This window comes from Miscanthus floridulus, chromosome 6 (genome assembly GCF_019320115.1).
Source record: "Miscanthus floridulus cultivar M001 chromosome 6, ASM1932011v1, whole genome shotgun sequence".
NCBI classification, from domain to species: domain Eukaryota; kingdom Viridiplantae; phylum Streptophyta; class Magnoliopsida; order Poales; family Poaceae; genus Miscanthus; species Miscanthus floridulus.
The window spans coordinates 117,843,882-117,865,695 of NC_089585.1; the positions used below are offsets into that span (position 1 = coordinate 117,843,882).

General features: G+C 43.1%; 1 protein-coding gene and 2 pseudogenes across 1 annotated transcript; all 3 read left to right on the forward strand.

Annotated features, from left to right (window-relative positions):
• LOC136461089 (pentatricopeptide repeat-containing protein At1g50270-like) overlaps positions 1–3,591 on the forward strand; it is a 29,393-nt pseudogene extending 25,802 nt beyond the window's left edge.
• Positions 3,592–8,365: 4,774 nt separating this feature from the next.
• Positions 8,366–10,692, forward strand: LOC136459262 (probable inactive purple acid phosphatase 27; annotated as a pseudogene).
• Positions 10,693–14,031: 3,339 nt separating this feature from the next.
• LOC136459264 (probable inactive purple acid phosphatase 27) lies at positions 14,032–18,456 on the forward strand. Its single transcript, XM_066459139.1, has 13 exons — positions 14,032–14,446; positions 14,565–14,652; positions 15,207–15,476; positions 15,595–15,703; positions 15,804–15,921; positions 16,110–16,242; positions 16,392–16,579; positions 16,685–16,871; positions 16,958–17,025; positions 17,205–17,298; positions 17,445–17,636; positions 17,842–17,922; positions 18,096–18,456. Exons 1-13 carry the CDS (start codon positions 14,133–14,135, stop codon positions 18,189–18,191), a joined length of 1,938 nt encoding a protein of 645 aa, XP_066315236.1. The 5' UTR covers positions 14,032–14,132; the 3' UTR covers positions 18,192–18,456.
• Positions 18,457–21,814: the final 3,358 nt, after the last annotated feature.

Consider the following 21,814-nt stretch of genomic DNA (forward strand, 5'->3'; position numbering starts at 1 on the left):
TGGGGTCAGTGACCGGGCGGAGGAGACCATTGTCGACGAGCGACTGCAGCGTTGCCACGGACACATCGGACAGACCCCAAGGATCTGCTTGGAGGACAACAGCGCCGCCGGCCATGGGTGCGGTGGAGAATGTGGCTATGGCGGTAAGGCGTGCTCTCACTATCTCTCTCTCTCTCTCTCCTTTCCTCCCCCTTCTCCCTTCTCCCTAGCGCTCTCTTCCTCTGTTCTTAGCAACCGCTCGATGGTAGAAAGGGCGAACGCAGGCAGAAAAGGTAAGAAGGGGCAGGGTGCGGCTCGTCACGTATTTATGAGGGAGGAAAGAGGGCAAAATGGGTGGGCGATGAAACCGGGAAAGTTTCCCACAGATCTAGCGCAGTTAATCCGGATCTGACCAAACCGCCCTTGCATCCACCTTTTTCTTATTAACCGTGCACACACAGTAACGTCCCATCCATAGACGTCGCATCGCATCCAACCACAGCGACGGTAGGCACCATTCCGTCTCCTCGAGGAACCGCCTCAAAAGGCACACCCGCCGTCGTCAGCCGATGGGAAGGGAATATCCCCCCACCCGATTCCTTTCAGACTAAGGAACTAGGCACCGAGCCCATTACGGTCTAGGGGTTCGAAGGCTAGGCCCCCAAGGGTCTCGATAGCTATCCCAGGACAAACAGAGTCAGGGATGACTATGGGCGAGCCCGTACATGGCCGAGGCCCAAGCAAGCAATTGCTTGGGATGCCCTAAGTCATGTCCGAGACTAACAGGGAGGTCTCTGAATGGGATCCCACCGTAGGGAGGCATCGAGCCCCCACGGCCAATTGAATGGCCCTAGGACCCACTAGAGAAGCCCTCTGGTACTTTTGGAGTGCGTCTCTGGACCACTAGCCGACCCCTATCAAATGGGGCATGGGCCTCCACTCGGACTTACCCGGTAACAGCTCACCGGAGGTGTCATGGCTCGCCCACCGAGGGTAGCCTGGCATACTCCACCCCTTCTTCTGAACGAAAAGGATGCGCGAGGGCCACACAAAAAAGACAGGGAAACTCCTGATTGCCCTCTTGCTCCAAGCAGAGGCTTGGAGGCTCTTCCTGCAATCAAGCCGAGGCCCAGCAACCCAAACTCGCACTCGGGGGCTCGACAAACGCGATAAAACCCCTCACTCAACATGAAAAAGCCCCTAGAGGAATAAATCCACTCCTCTAGGGCCTCGGGGGCTACACCCGACGGGTGCACTCACGCGCACCCACCAAAGACTCGAGTACGAAACACCATCCCGCCAGGAGCTGCCGTGAGCCAAGTCTCGTCAAAACCTCATGGAGAGCGCTCACACTCTCTCCGAGGCTCGAGGGCTACTATCGGGTACCATAAAAAGGGGTCCCCTAAGCAAGAACCAAAAAAATCGCTTAGACCTTATAAATATCGAAGCCAAGAGACAACCACTGGCAAACCCCATCTTATCCAAGGCCCGGCTGGACCACTCGGCCCACCTCGAACAATATCTAGGCTCACCCGAAGCAGGCTCGGCCCAGAACAAAACCACAAGGCCTCGGATAAGGTACCGGTTTTTCGACTCGCCTAAGGCCCCATGCCACAAGGCCTCGGATGAGGTGCCGATTCTCTGACTCGCCCGAGGCCCCACGCCATGAGGCCTCGGACGAGCACCTAGTTACCGACTCGCTCAAGGCCGGCTCGGCATCAACCCCGTCACCGCCACCTTGACCGACTTCTCTGATGGGACGTCACATCCAACTAACGCGTCCAACCACTCCCACGACGTCAGCCGAACGACGGCACGATATAGCAGAATGGCCGACGAGATAGGAGTCACATCGACGTCATGCCGTTTGGGATAGGACGAGGCAGGGGTTACCGGCCGCTGTGCTCGGCACTGTGCCCATGGCTAACACCCATGCTGCACTGCCTAACCCCTGCTCTAAGGACAGCATGGCGTGGAAAGTCACGTCTAGGTCCCTGTAGCCTCGAAAACGACGTGCAAGGCCAACTGCTCCCTTCGAGCCTCGGCTACCCGCTTCTGGGCTCCTGTAGCCTCAGGACTCGCACCCGCCGAGCTCCCCATGATGGTCCAGCCTCTGCATCGACTAGGCCTCGGCTCTCTACGTTGTCAGCGCTCTGGGACCGGCACGTCGCCTGCAGTATGCGCCATGCCCTGCGTCGGGCTATAGGAGCTCCCACGTCGTGCATAGGGCTAGCTCCTATAGCCTTAGAATCAGCGTACCCGTGCCATCGCATCAACCCGGCCTCGGCACTCCGCGCCAGTCAAACATACAGTGACCAGCACGCCTCCAACAGAAGAAGGCGCGCATGCCACCACAGGAGCTCCCACGTCGCATAGGATCAGGCGTGACCGGCGCGTCACTCCAGTGCACCGAGGACAAGACCGCTCCACCGACCATGTCGCCACAGTGACAAGCTGTAGGGCTCGGACATACCGCCTCTACTCACAAAACGCCATGTAGCAAATACATGTACCGCCCCTGTGCCTTCCTTCGACTATAAAAGGGAGTGACCAGGGCCGCTTCTAGGGGGGAGATGAGACTCACACGTGCAAGCAACGCACAACGCTCTGTAACACACACGCTCCCTCACTGTAAGAGATCAACATCTTAAGCAACCCATGCCACTCTACGCAGAGATCTGGGACTATCTCCCTCTCTCGCTCAGCTTGTAAGCCCCTACTACAAGCACCTCGGTGCAAGGAATACAAGATCACTCTCTCAAACTGGACGTAGGGCACCTATTGCCTGAACTAGTATAAACCTTGTGTGTCTTTGCATCACCATCCGGGATTAGGGGCACGCAGTACACTTTCACTAGTCGGTTGAGGACCCGCCGGACCAAAACACCGACACTATGCTACCCATGTGTTTGCTCAGATGACTAAAAGGAATGTTGTGCACTGGACAATTATGATCTGTCGGGCCTATTCGGCTGGTATTAAAGCCGGCTGATAAGCCGACTGAAATTGTTTTGTTGTGGGAGAAAAATACTGTGGATTCTAGCTGATAAGTCGGCTGATAAGTTCAAGCGAATAGGCCAAGTTCATCTGTTTGAGGAAATGTGTCAATGAGGAGTGCAACCCAATGAGATGACATTTACAGCTGTGCTCAGTGCATGTGTGAATGCAGGGCTGGTGGAGAAAGGGAGGGAGTTGTTTAAGCTTATGGTTGACAGATATCGCCTTGAGCCAACCATACATCATTATGGGTGCATGGTTGATCTCTATGCAAAGGTAGGGTTGTTGGAGGATGCTTATGAGGTTATCAAAACCATGAAAGTGGAACCAAATGTCATCATATGGACATCATTGTTGGCGGCATGCAAGAAGTTCAAGAATTTTGAGATTGCCGTCGAGGGAATGGAGAAAGTATTGGCACTGGAGATATCTGATGAAAACGATGGATTATATACGTTGATATCTGACCTTTATGCTATGGGTGGACGGTGGAATGATGTGTTGAAGATTAGGAGGCTGGTGGAGGAGCGTGATGTGTGGAAGAACAGAGGTTTGAGCTCTGTCAAAGTGGAAGACCCCAGGGTTTGTCATCTGCTGCAGTCAGTTGATTCTTAACTTGGTTCCATACCACTAATATTTGGCGGAAATACTGAACACAAGACTCTTTGATTTGTTTCATTGTGGAGGTATTCATAGGACAGGTCTACTTGTTGTTTGATGTAACCCAAAAGTGGAAATTAACAAGATGAATACAAACTTCCGCTCAAATTTTGGAATTATATTGAGATGTATTGTACTTATATGGTCCAGTGGGTTGATACACTGAAATATTGGAAGAAGGATTTAGGTTATACAGCATGTGCATACAAATAAACACTCGAAATTATTTAAGCAAGCCCAGCTCATTATTGAATTCCTTGGCATCTGGATGACTTTGAAGTTCAAATACACTTCCTGCAGTCGCAGTTCTGTGATCTGGGTTTCACTCTTCTTATTAAACTGAAGTTGATAGATGGAATTTGAGCTTGAAATTTTCATGTTGCTGATATGGTCTTCAAAAGAGTACTCAAAAGGAAAGTAAGTAAAGTTTGGGTTCAGCTCCCACTAATGTTTTTTCTTCATGACCGTGCTAAGGGACGTAGCTCCCACTATTGCCATTGCCAATAAACTATGGTTGTGTTTAGTTGGGCGAAATTTAGAAATTTAGCTACTGTAGCATTTTCGTTTTTATTTGGCAATGAGTATTCAATCATGGACTAATTAGGCTCAAAACGTTCGTCTCGCGATTTCCAACCAAACTGTGTAATTAGTTTTTTTCGTCTATATTTAATGCTCTATGCACGTATCGCAAGATTCGATGTGATGGCTATTGTAACATTTTTTTAGAAATTTTTTTGAACTAAACGAGGCCTGTATTCACGTGGTTTTGTTGCTAACTGTTTCCAGCTCCAGCGTCAGTAATACTTCTGTCCAGGTGCCATCTCTGCCACTGTCTTTTATTGGACTACGGGATTCGTTGCAGATTCTGTGTGCTACACCCAAAGATCGGTGACCTGGAATTCTCTTTTGTATTTTTAGTCGTTGTATCTGTATCAAAACAGTTCGCAGTAGCAGTTATAAATTGAAGACTTCTTTTCTTTCATTCTTTTTTTTTGGTCGAGAATCAGCATTGGTCACTGGGGCAACTTTTTTTTTTGTTCATGGGCAGTTCAGGTCATTTCAGCAGAAAAAATAAGAGTAAAGTGCATCAGCGGTTCCTAAACTTGTACCGATGTGTCATCCTGGTTCCTAAACTCGCAAATCTAAACCGTTTATGTCCTCAAATTTGTTCATCTGTGTCATCTCGGTCCCTAAACTTGTTCGGCTGTATTATTCCTGTCCCTAAACTTGTAAATCACCCGTTTAGGTCCTAAAACTTGTTCAGTTGTGTCATCCCGGTCCCTAAACTGGTTTTGAGTCTCATCTGGGTCAAAACAGGGTGATCTAAAAACTTTATAGCAAAAAATAATTCATAACTTTTTTATATGAACTCAAATGAAGACAAACTTTATATAAAAATTGAAGCCCTCGACGCGATCTCCGACTTTGTAGTTGAAAAGTTTTTGAATTAAAATTGTTTAGGGTCCCAAAATATTATTGTATTTTTATAGATTTTGAAAATTGAAATTTAAAATTAAATTTTGGGACACTAAATGACTTCAAACAAAAAAAACTTTTCAACTACAAAGTTGTAGATCGTATTGAGAACTATAACTTTCATATTTTTAAAATTTAAAATTTAAAATTATTAAACAATCTTGGATATTGATATGGTCTATATGAAAGTTATAGTTCTTAGGCCTTTTGCCGAGCGTTTGTCTGTGCGGTCATCCATACTGCAAAGCGTCGTACATGTTTAGTTTTGAGATCTGGAGTTATTCACAGTGTGGGTATAATTTAGATGAGAATCAGTTTCTGGATATTTGTATAATCCAGAGTACGTGTAACGTGTTGATGTACTCAGCTATTATCCAATATAATTCTTTTTTGTTGCAAAAAAAAAAGAATCTGGATAAAGGCATTTTCCTCTTGCTTGAATTATTTGAAATCTATGTTAACTGACACTTTACTCTGATGGGAACTTGATTCGATCAGAATAGGACCTGAAAATTTGTGACAAGTTTCATCGTTCTGTTCGCTTGGCTGATAAGTCATGGCTGAAAGTACCTTTGACTAATTTATTGTGAGAGAAAAATACTATTCGTTGGCTGAAAAAATACGGCTTATAAGCTGCCCAATTCTCTCTGTTCTTGTTCATACTGAATCCAAAATTAGACACCCGTCAGTCACTGAGTCCCTTTCGATAATAAAAATCATAGTAGCTCTGCTCGACTACACGTTGGCGACGCCCTGGTGTTGTTCTGCGCTGTACGTCAGCTCCTCTCAGTTGATATGTACTGGTGGACAGCGTTCACGCTAAGTCATTGTTTTAATTTCGATCCCCGTAACCGTAAGTTGTTTTCAGCATCATGCTTGAAATATTCCGAGTGATCGAAGGGTACGTGCCCGTTGAGTGCGCAAACAAACCACCTGTAAGATTATTATGGGTTTTCGCGCTGCCGATCCTGCTCTGCTTCCAGCCTCGCGCGGAGAAGCATACTCTGCAGGATCGTCGAGCCGTGCCAAACCGGTGAATCCGCTAGCCAACGAGTACTCCGCCTGTCGCGACGACAAATTAATGCGCCTCTCTCGTCCTCTCGGCTCGTTTCGCCGCCTAAGGTTGGCACGCACCGGCCGTGCACGTGTTGTATCGGCGATCCGCCTCCGCCTGCGCGTTCGGTTGAGACGTTGTGGGCTTTGCGCTGGCATCCGAAAGCGTACGCACACAGTTGGTCCCTCATGCCTCATCGTGTACACTCCTAGTACTTACCAGTCGGTCACCATCAAACCACACAATTAGCGCTGTCTCCTTAAGAAGCTACTAACAGTACTAGTGGTTGCGATTTGCCAATTGCTTTACATATATATGAACCTCTTCCTCCTGTCAGTTCAAGTACAAAGATTTGTCTTTTTAATAGGTTGCCGAGTTTATGAGAAGACATGTGCTAGCTTAACTAAGTATTGACAACGACATAAAAGATATAGCGTGATAGACAATCCGTGCGTGCATGGTTCAAACGGGGAAACTCGTAAACACCTTGCACATGATCTTTAGGGCCGTTCCCATCTATTGGGCCTAGAGTGTACATCGGCCTCTTAAGCCCAATTCTGATCCAGGAATAACACTTGGAAAAAAAAAAATCCATTTGATCTCCTCCATATTTTGGCAAAGTATAATTTGCTTCCCTCAATTGAATTTTTTTTACCTGACTTCTAAAACTATCCTAATTTGCTCCCCCAAATGGTTTTGACAACTATTTTGGCCAATGTGACGCCATGTCAATCATCTTACTTGACGCCACGTCATCATAATTCTTAATGGAGCTAAATTGGACTAGGTTGATAGTTTAGGGAGATCAATTAGCCTTTATCAAAAAAGGTTAGATACAATTTTAAAAAATGTCCAAATGTTTTTAGGAAAATAAACTACGCATTTAAAGTTTCTAAAATTTTAGAAAACATTTTTTAGCTTAGTAAAATATAAAATATGATAACAGCTTCAAATTTCTCAAAATCATGCATGCTCTAGCTTATCATACCTAGCCTGAAATTATTTGAACAATATATATGCAGTCTTCTTTTAGTGTTTATTTGTTAGTGGATGCTCTCATTATTTGGTAGTTAGTCTAACCCTGACAGAAGTTCAATTGACTTCGACGACAACACAAATATCATATAACTACCTCATATTTGATCTCTTTTAATACAAACATAACTGACTGCTCGACATCTGAAGATGGGTATGGTTGTATCCTTTTTTGTTTTGTATAATCTAGCTACTTGATTATGCTAACTCAGACAGGCCCACTAGCTAGAACATCCTTTATTGCATATAATATATTTCCTATTTCTTGAGGAATCTGAAGGTGTATTAATAGGAAAAGATTTAATATTTCCTATTAAATCTGAAGGAGTGAAAAGGTGTGGTGCACAAAAATAAGAATGAAAGAGACAGAGATGTATTAGGAAAAGAAAAAAAAAGTGTATTAAGAAAATAGAAATGTATATTGGAAAATAAAAAGTTAAATATTTTAGAACAAAATTTGTTGCATCTAACGTGCGCCATATTGAACGGTCCATGTGACATCATGTTGGCCAAAATGGCTATCAAATTTTTCCTTTCAAAAGTTGAAGAAGTTCAAAAAAAACTGGGTTTTCAATCAAGGAGTCAAATAACGTTTCAAAAAAATAAAGGAGTTGAATCGAACTTCGGCAAAATTTTGTAGAGATCAAATGGAATCTTTCCATGATACTCCTATTCAGCTTCGAATCTTCCTGACACGGAAGTGCAGGCCCAGTACCTGACAAGCGACCTCGGATACATGGGCTGCAAGAACGCGGGGCGCGGGAAGCGCCACGCGTCGGGCGCCTGCAAGGCCCAGACTTAGGGATGAAAACGGTACGGATATTTTCCGACCGTATTCGAAACCGAATCCGTTTAGAGGAGTTGAGATCTGTCCGTATCCGAGTCCGGATATCCAAAATCCGATACCGTATCCATATCCGAATACTCAAATCGCATATTTATGATGTCGATATCCAATCGTATCCTATCCGACATAGTTGACACTATTTATATTCGAATCCGAATTCGGACAGAAATATGAAAACAAATGTAATATCACTGGTGTTGTTCTGCGCTGTACGTCAGTTCCTCGGACAAAATTGCCTGCGTGCAGGCATCGCCGTGCTGCCGAGCCCTGCGAAGGATTTCGGCTGGGATGACCCCGGCTACATCCACTCGGCCGTCATGACCGGGCTCCAGCCATCTCAGCCCTACACTTACCGCTACGGAAGGTAGATCTTGAATTCTCCAAACGTGACTAAGATCCTTGAAAAAAATGATCTACAATTAGTGGCTTTCTTATTTGTGCAGTGATTCTGTGGGCTGGAGTGACACACTTAAGTTCAAAACTCCACCAGCTGCGGGTTCAGATGAGCTATCCTTTGTGATCTATGGTGATATGGGGAAGGCTCCACTAGACCCATCAGTGGAACACTACATTCAGGTAGATCGAAATATTTTTGGAAGTGAACTGGCAGGATCTGCCGTTTATTTTAATCAATAAAGGGGATAAGGTAGATCAAAATACAGTGTTGATGCAAACTGCTCTAAGGCTGGATCTTTTCTGCGAAGTCTGTACATTCTCGTATGACATGTTATGGTTGTAGTAAGTCTGGGAAAATATTAACTGGGTCTGGTTCTAATGGTCATGGGACGCCTTTGCAGCCTGGATCGGTTTCTGTGGCCAAGGCAGTGGCTAAAGAGATCCAAACAGGAAACGTGGACTCCATTTTCCATATAGGAGACATCAGCTACGCCACAGGCTTCCTGGTTGAGTGGGACTTCTTCCTTCACCTCATCACGCCACTGGCCTCTCAAGTTTCCTACATGACCGCTATTGGTAATCACGAAAGGTGACTTTCTTTATTCAGAATCTTGCACTTCCAGTGCAATTTTTAACAATAGTGAATTTACACGGTGACAGAAATATATAATGCACAATTGCTACCATGAACTGGTGATGTCTTATTGTCTTCCTCAGGGATTACGCGAACTCTGGATCTGTGTATGTGACTCCTGATTCAGGGGGTGAATGTGGAGTCGCCTACGAATCATACTTCCCCATGCCTGCTGTCAGTAAGGATAAGCCATGGTATTCTATAGAGCAAGGGACCGTTCACTTCATTGTGATGTCCACCGAGCATGAGTGGTCGGAGAAGTCAGAGCAGGTATGATCTTATCTGTACATTTTCTACTTCTGTTTTAAGTCTTGGAAACACAAAAACCTTCTCTGAATTTTTTTTTTGTTTTTTGAGCAGTATAATTGGATTGACGAAGATTTGTCATCGGTTGATAGATCAAGAACACCATGGGTGATCTTCATTGGGTGAGTGAATTACTCATTTCTCTCCTGACGATAGCCTGGCTAAAGACTGATCAAGTGGGGAAAGAAAGGCTGCAGCATGAGACCGGTCCTTTTTTATTCTTGTATTGTTTATATTGTGCTCTAGATTCTGGAATCTGTTCTGCGAGATGCAAGAAATAACAATTGGCATTTCACTGGCCATTGCAGACATAGACCCGATGTATTCCTCCCATAGTGGTATACTGCCCAACGTGGATTCCAACTTTGTTGCCTCTGTTGAGCCACTCCTGTTTAACTACCAGGTAAGAAATCACACTTAAAATTCAAAAATTTAGAACGGACCGCGCCACATTATTCCTGAGAAAAATGACAACATGCTGCCTATAGTGACATGTTTGGGTTCTGCGGTGAGTAGGTGGATTTGGTTTTCTTCGGCCATGTACACAACTATGAGAGGACCTGTGCGGTATACCAGGGTGATTGCAAAGGCATGCCAACGAAGGACAAAAGCGGAATTGACGTCTATGACAACAGCAACTATACCGCGCCTGTTCATGTCATTGTTGGAGCAGGAGGGTTCAGCTTGGACAGCTTCCCTAACAATGTAAGAGTCATGGTAACAATTAACCAGGCTTGTATGTTGAAAGCAGGCACTTCAGAATCTTGAAGATGCAGGGTGTTAAAATGATTCAGTTAATGTTAGGAATCGAGAGAAGATTTGGAATTGATTATCTTGAATGATGTTGATATATGCTCGTTAATATTCTTTTCCCATTGTCCAAATATTTAGGGGGAGGCCTGGAGCTTATCAAGGGTTTCGGAGTTCGGCTATGGCAAGGTGCATGCTACAAGAACCGATATGCTGGTTCAGGTGAGTTCCTCCAGGTGTTGTGTTTCCGTCCCTCTATTTTAGCGTATTTATAAGTTCTCCCAATATTGAAGTGGTTGAATAAAGAAAATGCCTCGGTTAAGCGTTAACACAACTAACTCCCAGAAAATGTTGAAAAAAAGAAACACCACTTTAGTGTTTTAAAATGGTTCTGCATCTGCAATGAAGTCTGAATAATTGTTAACCTCTTTTATTCAGTTTGTAAACTCAAGTTCGATGGAGGTACGAGACCAATTTAGGATTGTGATGGGAGCTACGGTAAACAAGACACCGAGCCTGATACTTCAATAATAGCTGGTGCTCACAACAGAAAGAAGATTTAACTGGACCTATTCTCCCTTTTTTTGGAAGAAGATATACTATTTGTTTTTGTATACTGTAAATAGGGGCTAAATAACATATTATTGTATATTCTACAGGTACCTGTGTATCTACAACATTTACATCAATAGATGATCCTTTTAAATTAGTCCCTTACTAGTCCATCAGCTTGTGCGAAAGGAGACATAAGTATTATTTAATGTTTAATACCTTTGACTATTAAAAAATTACTTAGATTAAATTGCATATTTTTCCCTTTGTTCATTTCCGAACGCAATAGTCATAATAGATACTTTGTAGTCTCTATTCGGTTTTATTTTTAATCTTATTAACCATTGCAGATTTTTTAAATTACATATTTTTATCCTCAAGTTAAGTTGAAACTATTGTGCTTATTATATATTTTTAAATTGCATATCTTGCGTTTATTACATCAAAAAGCTTATATTAAATTACATATTTTTTTAATATTAGTAATTTTTGTAAACTTTTTATCCTCAAGGTAATTTGAAACTCTTGTGCTTATTATATATTTTATTAGCATTTCTTTTGTAGTTTTAAAAATAAGAATTTTAGGTCAGAGTCTTAAGTACTAAGATATCATAAATCCATAGTCTTAAGTACTAAGATATCATAAACAGTCATTTAAAATCTGCATCATGTCGATTAGGGTTGGTGATAACGCTTGGGGTGAGATCTAGAATGGGGTAACGACGATAATCTCAAGAGAATATTAATATTTAATTCTTATAATGGATGTTTACTCTGAAGGAATCTCAAAGGCCAGTAAGATATAGCCACTGAAGCAATCTTAGTTTGCTTCATTTGAAACTTCTTAAAGTGACTAAATCCTCTAGCCTAAAATATATAGCTAATAGGAACTATATGGTTGGACAATGTAGTTCAATAATACAAAACAGAAGAACAAAGAGATGAAACTACAATTTTGGCACATCATCAATTGTGCTGTCAAAGTGGTTATCTCGAGAATCCTTTTACTGCTCAAACTCTCATGAGTATAGAAGTTCTAGATATTTGATGAAGCTTCTCATTTTTCTTTAAATTAACAATAAACTATTATATGATGATATAATGTTTCTTACTTTCTTTCCTCTTCTATACATAGATTTTTCTTTCACTTAACCTTCACCCTCTTCTCCATTTCTCGAAAGGCCCCCACCTGTCCATCTCCGGTTGGATTGTGCCTCTTGGGATTTGGAGCTTCAAAGGGAAGACAAGTGCGTGGAGGAAGGTCACATTGGTGCTAGAGGCAGTTGGTTGGTGTAAGGATGTTAACGGTTCCGCTGAGGGATAGCTCCCCATCCCCATCCCTGTCTCCGTCCTCGGGGATGCTTACAGGGAGCTTCTCCTCCCATCCCCATCCCCACGTGGGGAATTTATTCCTGCAGGGAACCTGTTCCTACTATGAAATGTAGCATTTGAAGAGCAAAAGCTAATCCATAGTATCAAATGAATATAAATTGAACAAACAACATTTCTACAAGAGACATCTAGTTTAAATGTCTAAGAGTCTTTCTAAAACTCACTTTCTAAATCATCATTTGGAGAACAATTTGAATAAAAATCATTTTCTATATCTTTTCGCTCTCCAATAACTTTTTAATATCTTGTGTGCACTCTAGAGAGTCAATCTCTCTATCCATCTTTGGCTAGCGAGAAATCCGTAATAGAAGATGACTATATTTTGGATATCTAAGTAAGAAGTTATTGGAGGGTATTTTTTTTTACCAAAATCTCTATTCCTAACAATTAGGAAGATATAGTAGGATTTTAATAGGCCAAATTCAGAGTAAGAGCATTTTGTGGCGCGGGTGCGTAGAGAATGGGGATTGGGGGTGGTTCCCATCCCCGTCCATGTGGAACCCAACGGGGATTTATTTTCTCCATTTAAATCCTCGTGGGAACTAAATTGGTCCCATCCCCATCCCTTAATAGGGAAATTCTCTGTGAGGAACCAATGATCGAGACCCATTACCATCTGTAGGTGGGTGGAGCGGTGATGTGAGAGCGCCACAGGCCTGGACGAGGGAGGATTGCTGACAAGGAGGTTCAGGGCGGGGGCAACTTGCTCCAATAGGTTACCAGGTAGTAGATCTCTCGGTGTGTGTGTGGGGGGGTGCTGTTCGAGACAATGTGAGATGGGTGGAGCAGGGGCGAGCATGTTGTTAGCTTGACCTACAAAGGACAGGGCGGGGTAGTGAAGATGACAATACAATAACAATTGGATCCAGATGTAATGGTCAAAAATGTTGTTAGCTTGACATGCAGAGGAGAGGGTGAGATAGTGAAGATGACAATACAGTAACAATTGGATTGAGATCTAATGGTCAATTTAAGTGTCGAGAGGGTAAAATGCCCATGTGTATATATGGACCCTTCGGAAATTAGCTACATACTCCTAATATCACACTCCAATATCAAAAGTGCGTTTGTGACACCCTATGGATACCATTTAATTGATATATAGAAATAAATTATATAATGCGCAATATCATGTTGTTGTTTCTTGCTTTCCAAAGTTAATCATTTTTTGGTGCCCTTTGTGAAAGAATTGTCCACATGCATGCTCCAAAATAAATCAACTTCTAGAATTGTTGCAGTCAAACTATTTTAAGTTTGACTAATATACAAAAGAGAACTAATATTTATGACATTAAATTAATATATCACTAGATATATCATTGAATAGATTTTTATAATGTATTTATTTATTGTCATAAATGATGTTAGTCTTTTTCTAATGTTGATCCATGTTAAGATAGTTTGACTCGGGAATTGATTTATTTTGGAATGGGGTTATACAACTCAATGCAAACTAAGCAGTTTGTTATTGGATATCGAGTCAAGGCTATAAACATGAAGATACAACATCTAGTATCTTTTTTCTTTTTATATTCAGGGCTTGTTTGGTTCTCCTTGACTAAAATTTAGCTACTAAAACTAGTGACTAAAATTTAGTCACCCTTTCTATTGATTAAAAGTAAGTAAAGGCCATTAAAGCAGTTCAATAAAGAACAAACTACTTTTAATGAATGTCCAAATCAGGGTGAGGACCAGTAATAATGAGGGCAACCCTTGTCCACTGGGCACTTAAGCCCACTTTTAGCTACTCTTGGATGACTAATGTAACTAAACTATTTTAGTCCTTTTTTAATCAGTTTGTTTGATAGTTTAGTAGCTAAACTTTAATTGGCCAAACGTGCCCTCGGTCAAAGCTATATGCCCACTAATATAATAGTCTTAATTAACTGTCCACACGGGAGATGTGGAAGACATCCTTGCCAGTGCTGGTATGGCGCTAGTAGTCTCCTAAACGCCGCCTCGATCGATCAGCTCCTCCCGGTGCTTTATATAATCTTAGCTTGAGGCACATTTTGTGCGCGCGCGGCCGTAGCCACACGCGTGCGTACGTTGCGATGGGTCTCTCCGGCTCCGGCGTCGCGTTGCTTGTGTTCCTCGGCCTCTGCACCGCCGTGTCGAGCTGGACGCCGCCACCGCCGCCTCCGCCGGAGATGCTGCACGAGAGCTTCGCAGGGAAGTCGGAGTTCAGGACGGTGAACCGGAGGAGGCTGGGCGTGTGCTCCAACCCGAGCCCGTACCTGGCGATCAGCGTGAGCACCGGCGGGGCGCCGCTCCCCGACGAGGCGTTCCTCAGGGTGACCGTGGCCGGCGTCTTCAGGCCCGACGCCGATGACTGGGTCGCCATGATCACGCCTTCCAACTACTCCAGGTAAATTTAGAAACAAGTTAATTAGCAACATTTTTGACTGACTGCTAGCTGTTTCGATCGTTTATTCATTTTTGATAACGGATCGGCGTCGTCTCTCCGTGAATTGGTGCATGCGCAGTGTCTCCGGATGCCCTTTGAGTGGTGCTAGCTACGTCCAGACCGGCGATCTAGCGCATCTCCCGCTTCTGTGCCACTACCCTGTCAAGGCAAGTTTCGCATTGCATATACACGGCTAGCTGCTTGCTTCACCCTTCTGTTTTTTTCGCTGGTTCGTTCTTCTAAGGGTACTAGTTGCCACGAATTGCTATACAAATTTCGTTCTGTCATGTTCAAGTCGTTCTCTTCATTAAGAGGTTGCTGAGTTTACGAAAAGGCATCTCTAGTCTAGGTGGTTAAGTGCTTGATCATAGCGACATTTTTCGGTACCGGCCCAATGCAACATGTCTCACAAGAATGGGCATCCATGATGAATATGAAGCAAGCCTAAGCTAGCGTGCAAACATTGGTCATCCGTATGGTATGGTATATTGTCATCACATGCATGACGTGCGCTGCATGGTTCAAATGGGCAAGGTGTGTAGTTGGAGCTTAGAAAGCACTCTAGTACTAGTTGGCAGCGTGTAAAGACATGCTCTCGCGCACCTTCAAGGCTGTCTCAAATAATGGGCCAAATTATATATGGGCTGCTAAAGACGCCATGTTTCGGGCCGAAATGAGCTTGATCTTATTTGACGCGGTCCTCTTACCGGGGGTTGTGCAGGCCCAGTACTTGACGCGCGACCCTGGCTACCTGGGCTGCAAGACCGCGGCGTGCCAGAAGCGCGACGCGTCGGGCGCCTGCAGCGTCCGCACCTGCGCCGCCACCGTCACCTTCCACGTCGTCAACTTCCGCACCGATGTCGAGTTCGTGCTCTTCTCCGGCGGCTTCCGGACGCCGTGCGTCCTCCAGCGGTCCGGCGCGCTCCGGTTCGCCAACCCCGCTAGCCCGCTCTACGGCCACCTCTCCAGCACCGACTCCACGGCCACATCGGTGAGCACGAGCAGTCCCACCGTTGTTTCTTCGTTCATTCTACGGCGATTTTCTGCAAAAGCAACAGCTTTACGGCAACTGTATCTGAGCGCTGGAAGCATGCATTGGGTGTTGCCAGATGAGGCTTACCTGGGTGAGCGGCGACCGGAGGCCGCAGCAGGTTCAGTACGGAGTAGGCAAGTCTGCTACTTCTCAAGTGGCAACGTTCACGCAGAATGATATGTGCAGTAAGTTGTGATCGTCCGTTTATGAGAGAGCAGACGTTACTGAGGGAAATGTGACAGTGTTTGATTCTGGAATTGCTTCGGCAAACTTATCTTCGTGCAGGTAGCCCCTTGTTACCAAGCCCTGCCAAGGATTTCGGGTGGCATGACCCTGGCTACATTCACACGGCCGTCATGACCGGGCTGCAGCCTTCTCAGGCCTACACCTACCGTTACGGAAGGTAAAGTCCTCTTGTGACTAAGATCCTTGCAAACAAAACTACTGATCCGCAACGCTTCAGAATTAGAAAATGCCATGGGTGTTAGTAAGGTTTCTGACTTTAAAATGTCAGCCAGTTCTGCAGTAACATTCTGGCAACCAAAGGAGATGGATGTTTCATGTGTTCACGCTGAGTTTGTGCTTGTGCAGTGATTCTGTGGGTTGGAGTGACACAAACAAATTCAGAATGCCACCAGCTGCGGGCTCACCCGAGACATCATTTGTGATCTATGGTGATATGGGGAAGGCTCCGCTGGACCCATCAGTGGAACACTATATTCAGGTAGACCAAATTGTTGCCTTGAGCAACAGAATCGCTTAACTGTGGGTTTTGTATTCAGATTGTAACTTTCCTTCTGCGGTGTTCTGGTTGCATTAATTCCAAAATTACGAATTTATTTAAGTAGTAATTCTCACGGCATGCCTTTGCAGCCTGGATCAATTTCTGTGGCCAAGGCAGTGGCTAAAGAAATCCAGATAGGAAAGGTCGATTCAGTCTTCCACATAGGAGACATAAGCTATGCTACGGGCTTTCTGGTTGAATGGGACTTCTTCCTAAACCTCATAGCACCAGTCGCTTCTCGAGTTCCCTACATGACCGCTATTGGCAATCACGAAAGGTAACTGCTACTTTTAAAATCTTATGTTTGCAGTGTAATCTGAACAGTTGATTTGCGTCGTGAAATGCACCATCGTTGAGCATGAACTTGAGTTGTCTTCCTCAGGGATTATCCAGAGTCTGGTTCTGTATATGTGACCCCAGATTCAGGCGGCGAATGTGGAGTTGCATATGAGTCATATTTCCACATGCCAGCAGTCAGTAAGGATAAGCCATGGTATTCAATTGAGCAAGGGAGTGTTCACTTTGTCGTGATGTCAACTGAGCATAAGTGGTCAGAGACGTCAGAGCAGGTATACAATCAATTGGAACTTTTCATGTATTGTTCAGACTTAGAAATATATGTATTGTCTCTCTGAAAAGTTTATTGATTGAATAGTACAAATGGATGAATCAAGATTTGTCATCAGTCAATAGATCGAGGACACCATGGGTAATTTTCATTGGGTGAGTTTCGTTACTCAAACATGTTTGTTTTGAAGTAGCTTGGCTACGGACAGATCATGCTGGCCCAGTAAAATTACAAACTTAAGTCCTTTCATTTTGTACTTTGTTTATCTTGAATCTGTAATATGTGCTATTCAGATACAAAAAACAGAATCACCATACTTCAATGAAAATTGCAGGCATAGACCGATGTATTCTTCCCATGTAGGAATACCAGTTAATGTAGATCCAATTTTTGTGGCCTCCGTTGAGCCACTCTTGCTCAAGTACCAGGTAAGAAATCACACTTGAAAACTGAAACTTAACTACATCAGGCTTTTTTTTAGATTCTTAACTACATCAGGCTGGTATGAAAAGAAATGACCAGCTGATCTGAATACGCTAACCATAGTAGCATGTTTTGGTTTTTGGGTGTGTAGGTGGATTTGGTTTTCTTTGGCCATGTACACAACTATGAGAGGACTTGTGCAGTATACCGGGGCATATGCAAAGGCAAGCCAAAGAAGGATGCAAGTGGAATTGATACTTATGACAACAGCAAATATACTGCGCCTGTTCATGCCATTGTTGGAGCTGGAGGGTTTAGCTTGGACAAGTTCCCTAAGATTGTGGTAAGAATTATAGAGTAACAAGTCTTTTGTTGTCCAAAGCAAGTAGTGCATGATCTTGAAGAAGTATGATATACATGAGATTTCTTGTAATAATTATCCAGTGAACATTAAGATTTGGGAGATAGTTTTAAGTTTATAACTATAAATTGATATCCAATACTATACATGCTTGTTAACAATCTTGCCTTGATTTCCAAATAATCAGTTGGACAAGTGGAGCTTATCAAGAGTTTCAGAGTTCGGCTATGCCAGGGTGCATGCCACAAGAGCTGATATGCTGGTTCAGGTCAGTTTTTGTATTTCCTTTCCTTTTCTCAATGTTTTCTATCTTCTCACATGTTTGATTGAAATAGTACTTCAGAGATTAAAGTGGCATTGAATAACGAAAATTCCAGAAAATTCCGAAAGAGCGCCATTTTGGCATTTCTCTCTGAACAATTGTTACTCTGTTTTCTTCAGTTTGTAAGCTCAAGTACGATGGAGGTTCGGGACCAATTTAAAATTGTGAAGCCAGATCCGGCAAGGAGGCTACGGAACCAGCCAGTTCAACCGTAGCTGCAGTTTATGGAAAAGAAGATGGAACTGGAGCTACTTATATTTTTGTTATGCTATAGAAAAATAGCGCTGAATTACACATAAGGGCATTGTCTAATTAAGTTCTATAGCTATCTGTGTAGTGTATGTTTTTTCATGACATCTCTACATCGATATAGTTCCATCTCCCTCTATGGAGGATATTGATCCACAAGTGCCATACTGTAGTTGTAGCTAACAGCGTAACATGGGCTCCTGAACTTTTAAGTTTTAATTTACAGTTTTGTTACTTCTGAATTTCTGAAAGTACAGGAATTAAAACCAGCATTCCAAACAAGTCCTAAACAAAACTTTGAAGGTTAGCCGTTGTAAATATTGGCATTGTATACACAATTGAAGAGAACATATGGGAAAAGAAACCGACATCTTGGTACATCTTAAATCTGCGCCGCGTCACTGCCGTCCTGCGACTAACACCGCTCGGCGCTCGCCGCCATTCTCCCTCTAAACCCAACTGTTACTAGCAAAGTTCTTATAAAAGTCCCTTTGATTTGATCGTAACTGCATTTCATTCTCGACGTGCCTTTGATTTACAAATATTTCATTTGACATAAGAGGTTTCTGGAATCAGCATGACGTTTGGTGAATTAGCAAATTACAAATATTTCATTTGACATAAGAGGATTTTGGAATCATCGAAAGTATAGGGAACTAGGGAACTAAAATTTGTTTCGACATCAAGTATGCTAAACCATTACGGCAACATCTAAGCTCTGCATAATATACGCCAACACAGTTCGACTGTAGTCCAGCTGCGCTGACAAAGAAAACGAAGCGAAAGCTACATCATGTCTCCTGGTCCTGGAGTGAACTGAATTCAGTGGAGGAATCGACATACGCCTTGTAAATATAGCAGATCTTCCATCATCTGGACGCCATTTAGTTTTCTTTTTTTTCTGTTCGGAGTTGCAACGTCAAGTTAGTGTGTCAATTTCTGGAATTTAATTTGGACAGATGACGTGTTAATTAGTTTTCTGTGAATGGTGGATAATTCAATAACTCTTCACTTTCTGAGAGAACGGAACACTCTATATCTATTTTTCAGAATATCATATAGCTGGAGCCATGGAATTAGTTTAGTCATATGCCTCAATGGCATTACCGCACTAGCATGCATGATGGGGGATATACCAAGGCAGTATATAGCGTCCAGACTCGAGTCAAGAGTGATCATCGGCTCTGACAATTTTTCTATATACCTCCGATCTGTGCTTTGCCGTGGCAGGACGGCTGAACTTGCGGTAAATCAAAGGCATATGCGACGCAAACACCATTGTACTTTGTCTTGTTACTCGTTGAGTGCCCGTGCGTTGCTATAGGTTTACATAGAATTTCATAACATACATCCACACTGTTAAAACTATATAAAATATTATGACATGCAAAAAAAATTGAAATTGATAATTCCACTGAGTATAGATAAATATATTTAGCTCTGTTTGGCAGGAATTATTTACGGCTACGGCTGATTTGTTGCGAGAGAAAAATACTATTCCATGACTGTAAAATAGGGTTGATCCTGGCTGATAAACTCAAGTAAACAGTGCGATTGCTAGCAAACGCAACTTAATATTTCAATTATAGCCAGCCGACCTGGCCGAACAGGATAAATGATTTAGCACCGTTACATCAATCTAAACAATATTATCCTATTATAAACTTATGTGTGAGTGAAATCATAAGGCGGCACAGAAGTTGCTCGATGATGGTAGAATCTTTTCGACCCACACAGCACAATTTTGCTTCCTCGGGAACGGAAAGGAAACGATTTTAGGAGTATAATAACACAATACAATGGCACCCCTCTCCTCTTCCCAAAATCACATCTCGACTGAATTATCCAATTCAATGCTGCTCCTACCTCCAATTAATCCAGCTGCTCTCGTCACTTCCAAGTTCCAACACCACCACCACCAGCCACCCTGCCGGTACGTTGCTGCCAACAACAAAAATTGGTAGTTCCAAATTTAGATTAACAAAAATAAAAAAAAATATAGATGAATCTTAGCACCGGTAATTCTCTTAAGTACTCAAAACACACGTAAAAAGAAAGGGCATTAATGATTGAATCTTTTAAGCTTGTGAAATACACTCCCAGCCATATGAATGCCAGCATTACATTAGCTTCTCTCATTACGGTCACCAGATTCACTGTACAGTTACGAGCGGCTGGCGCCTAAAATCTCAAGCATGGGCAATCAATCCGGCTGTCATGATCGATGGACATTTTAGTTCTCATTCTCAACTGAACATTGCTACTTGATCCAAGCACTCTCTACATGATCTAAGGATGCATCAAGTGTATGCAATGTACAGAGCAGCAACAAATGTGCCCTGGAGTTTTTTTTTTTTTTTTTGGTGAGAATCCAGGGCCAAAAATCTATTCATGCATCGAACAGGATGATAGTATTAATGCATGAGCTGTATTCACACATCTAGAACTTAAGCAACACACAACAATGCATCAAGCTGTTATAGGAACACTCTAAAATGCGAACCTTTTGTAGTCATGGTGCAAGGCCGAAAATGGAAGACATGAGATTTCCAAGACCAATACAATCACCTTGCCCTTGCCATTTTCAAGACCATATCCTACCAAACCATATGTGTCAACAACTGAAATTGATACAGTTGTACCTACTGTCAATCCATGAAGAACATGACTTCTAAGATCCATGCAGATTGCCAAAAATACTGAATCTAAGAGGCAAGAGACTTGAACTTTTGCTTACAACAAACTGAATAAATAAGTGAGACTGAGATAGGGATGTTGCCGAACATGCAACAGCCTTAGGAAATAATGCAGAATAGTGCCTTTTTGTGGCAGAACCGCCCGGAATAGCATACTTACGGAGGCGCTCGTCTTCCACCAAACACTAAGCACCCCGAAAGCAAGCTACAACGGGCGGTATCCGTCGAGCACACCTCAAGGGAGAACCCGAAAGATCCACATTTTCCCAATGATCCAATAATGAGAACGAGTTACAATACTAGTCCATTTTATACATCAGAGTTTCTTAAAAAGTACATTATTACAATACCAAATATCAGAGTGTGGAATGATAAACAACGGAATTTAAAAATAAACATCTAGCGATAGGGACGAGGATCCGTCTGAGCCCACCAGAAGCATCCTCCACACAAGGTACATCTCATGCATCACCTGCAATAGGGGTAAATAAACCCTGAGTACACAATGTACTCGTAAGACTTACCCGACTAGTGGGAATAATTTTCCGACTCCAAGAAATATGAGAAACTTTATGGCTTGCTGGTTTATTTTTAGCAGAAAGCAATACTAATAGTGAGTCCTTATTTAGGTTGTTATTATTGGCCGCGTTAAGTTATTATCTATGCAGTCTATATAAGCATTTATTCTACTTTCAAGCAAGAGTTGAGGAATCAGTTTCATTTCATCATCTTCCATCTTCCAGTTCTTACTACGATGGTAGAGTTAAGACAAGTCGTACCGACTAGGCGGCGATTCGCGAACCAATGTGCCCAGCTGGGTGCCCCGAAAACATACGCCCCGCTTGTACCTCAGGCACAAGCAGGGCTAACCCATCACTCTCCTGTCCCGGGTG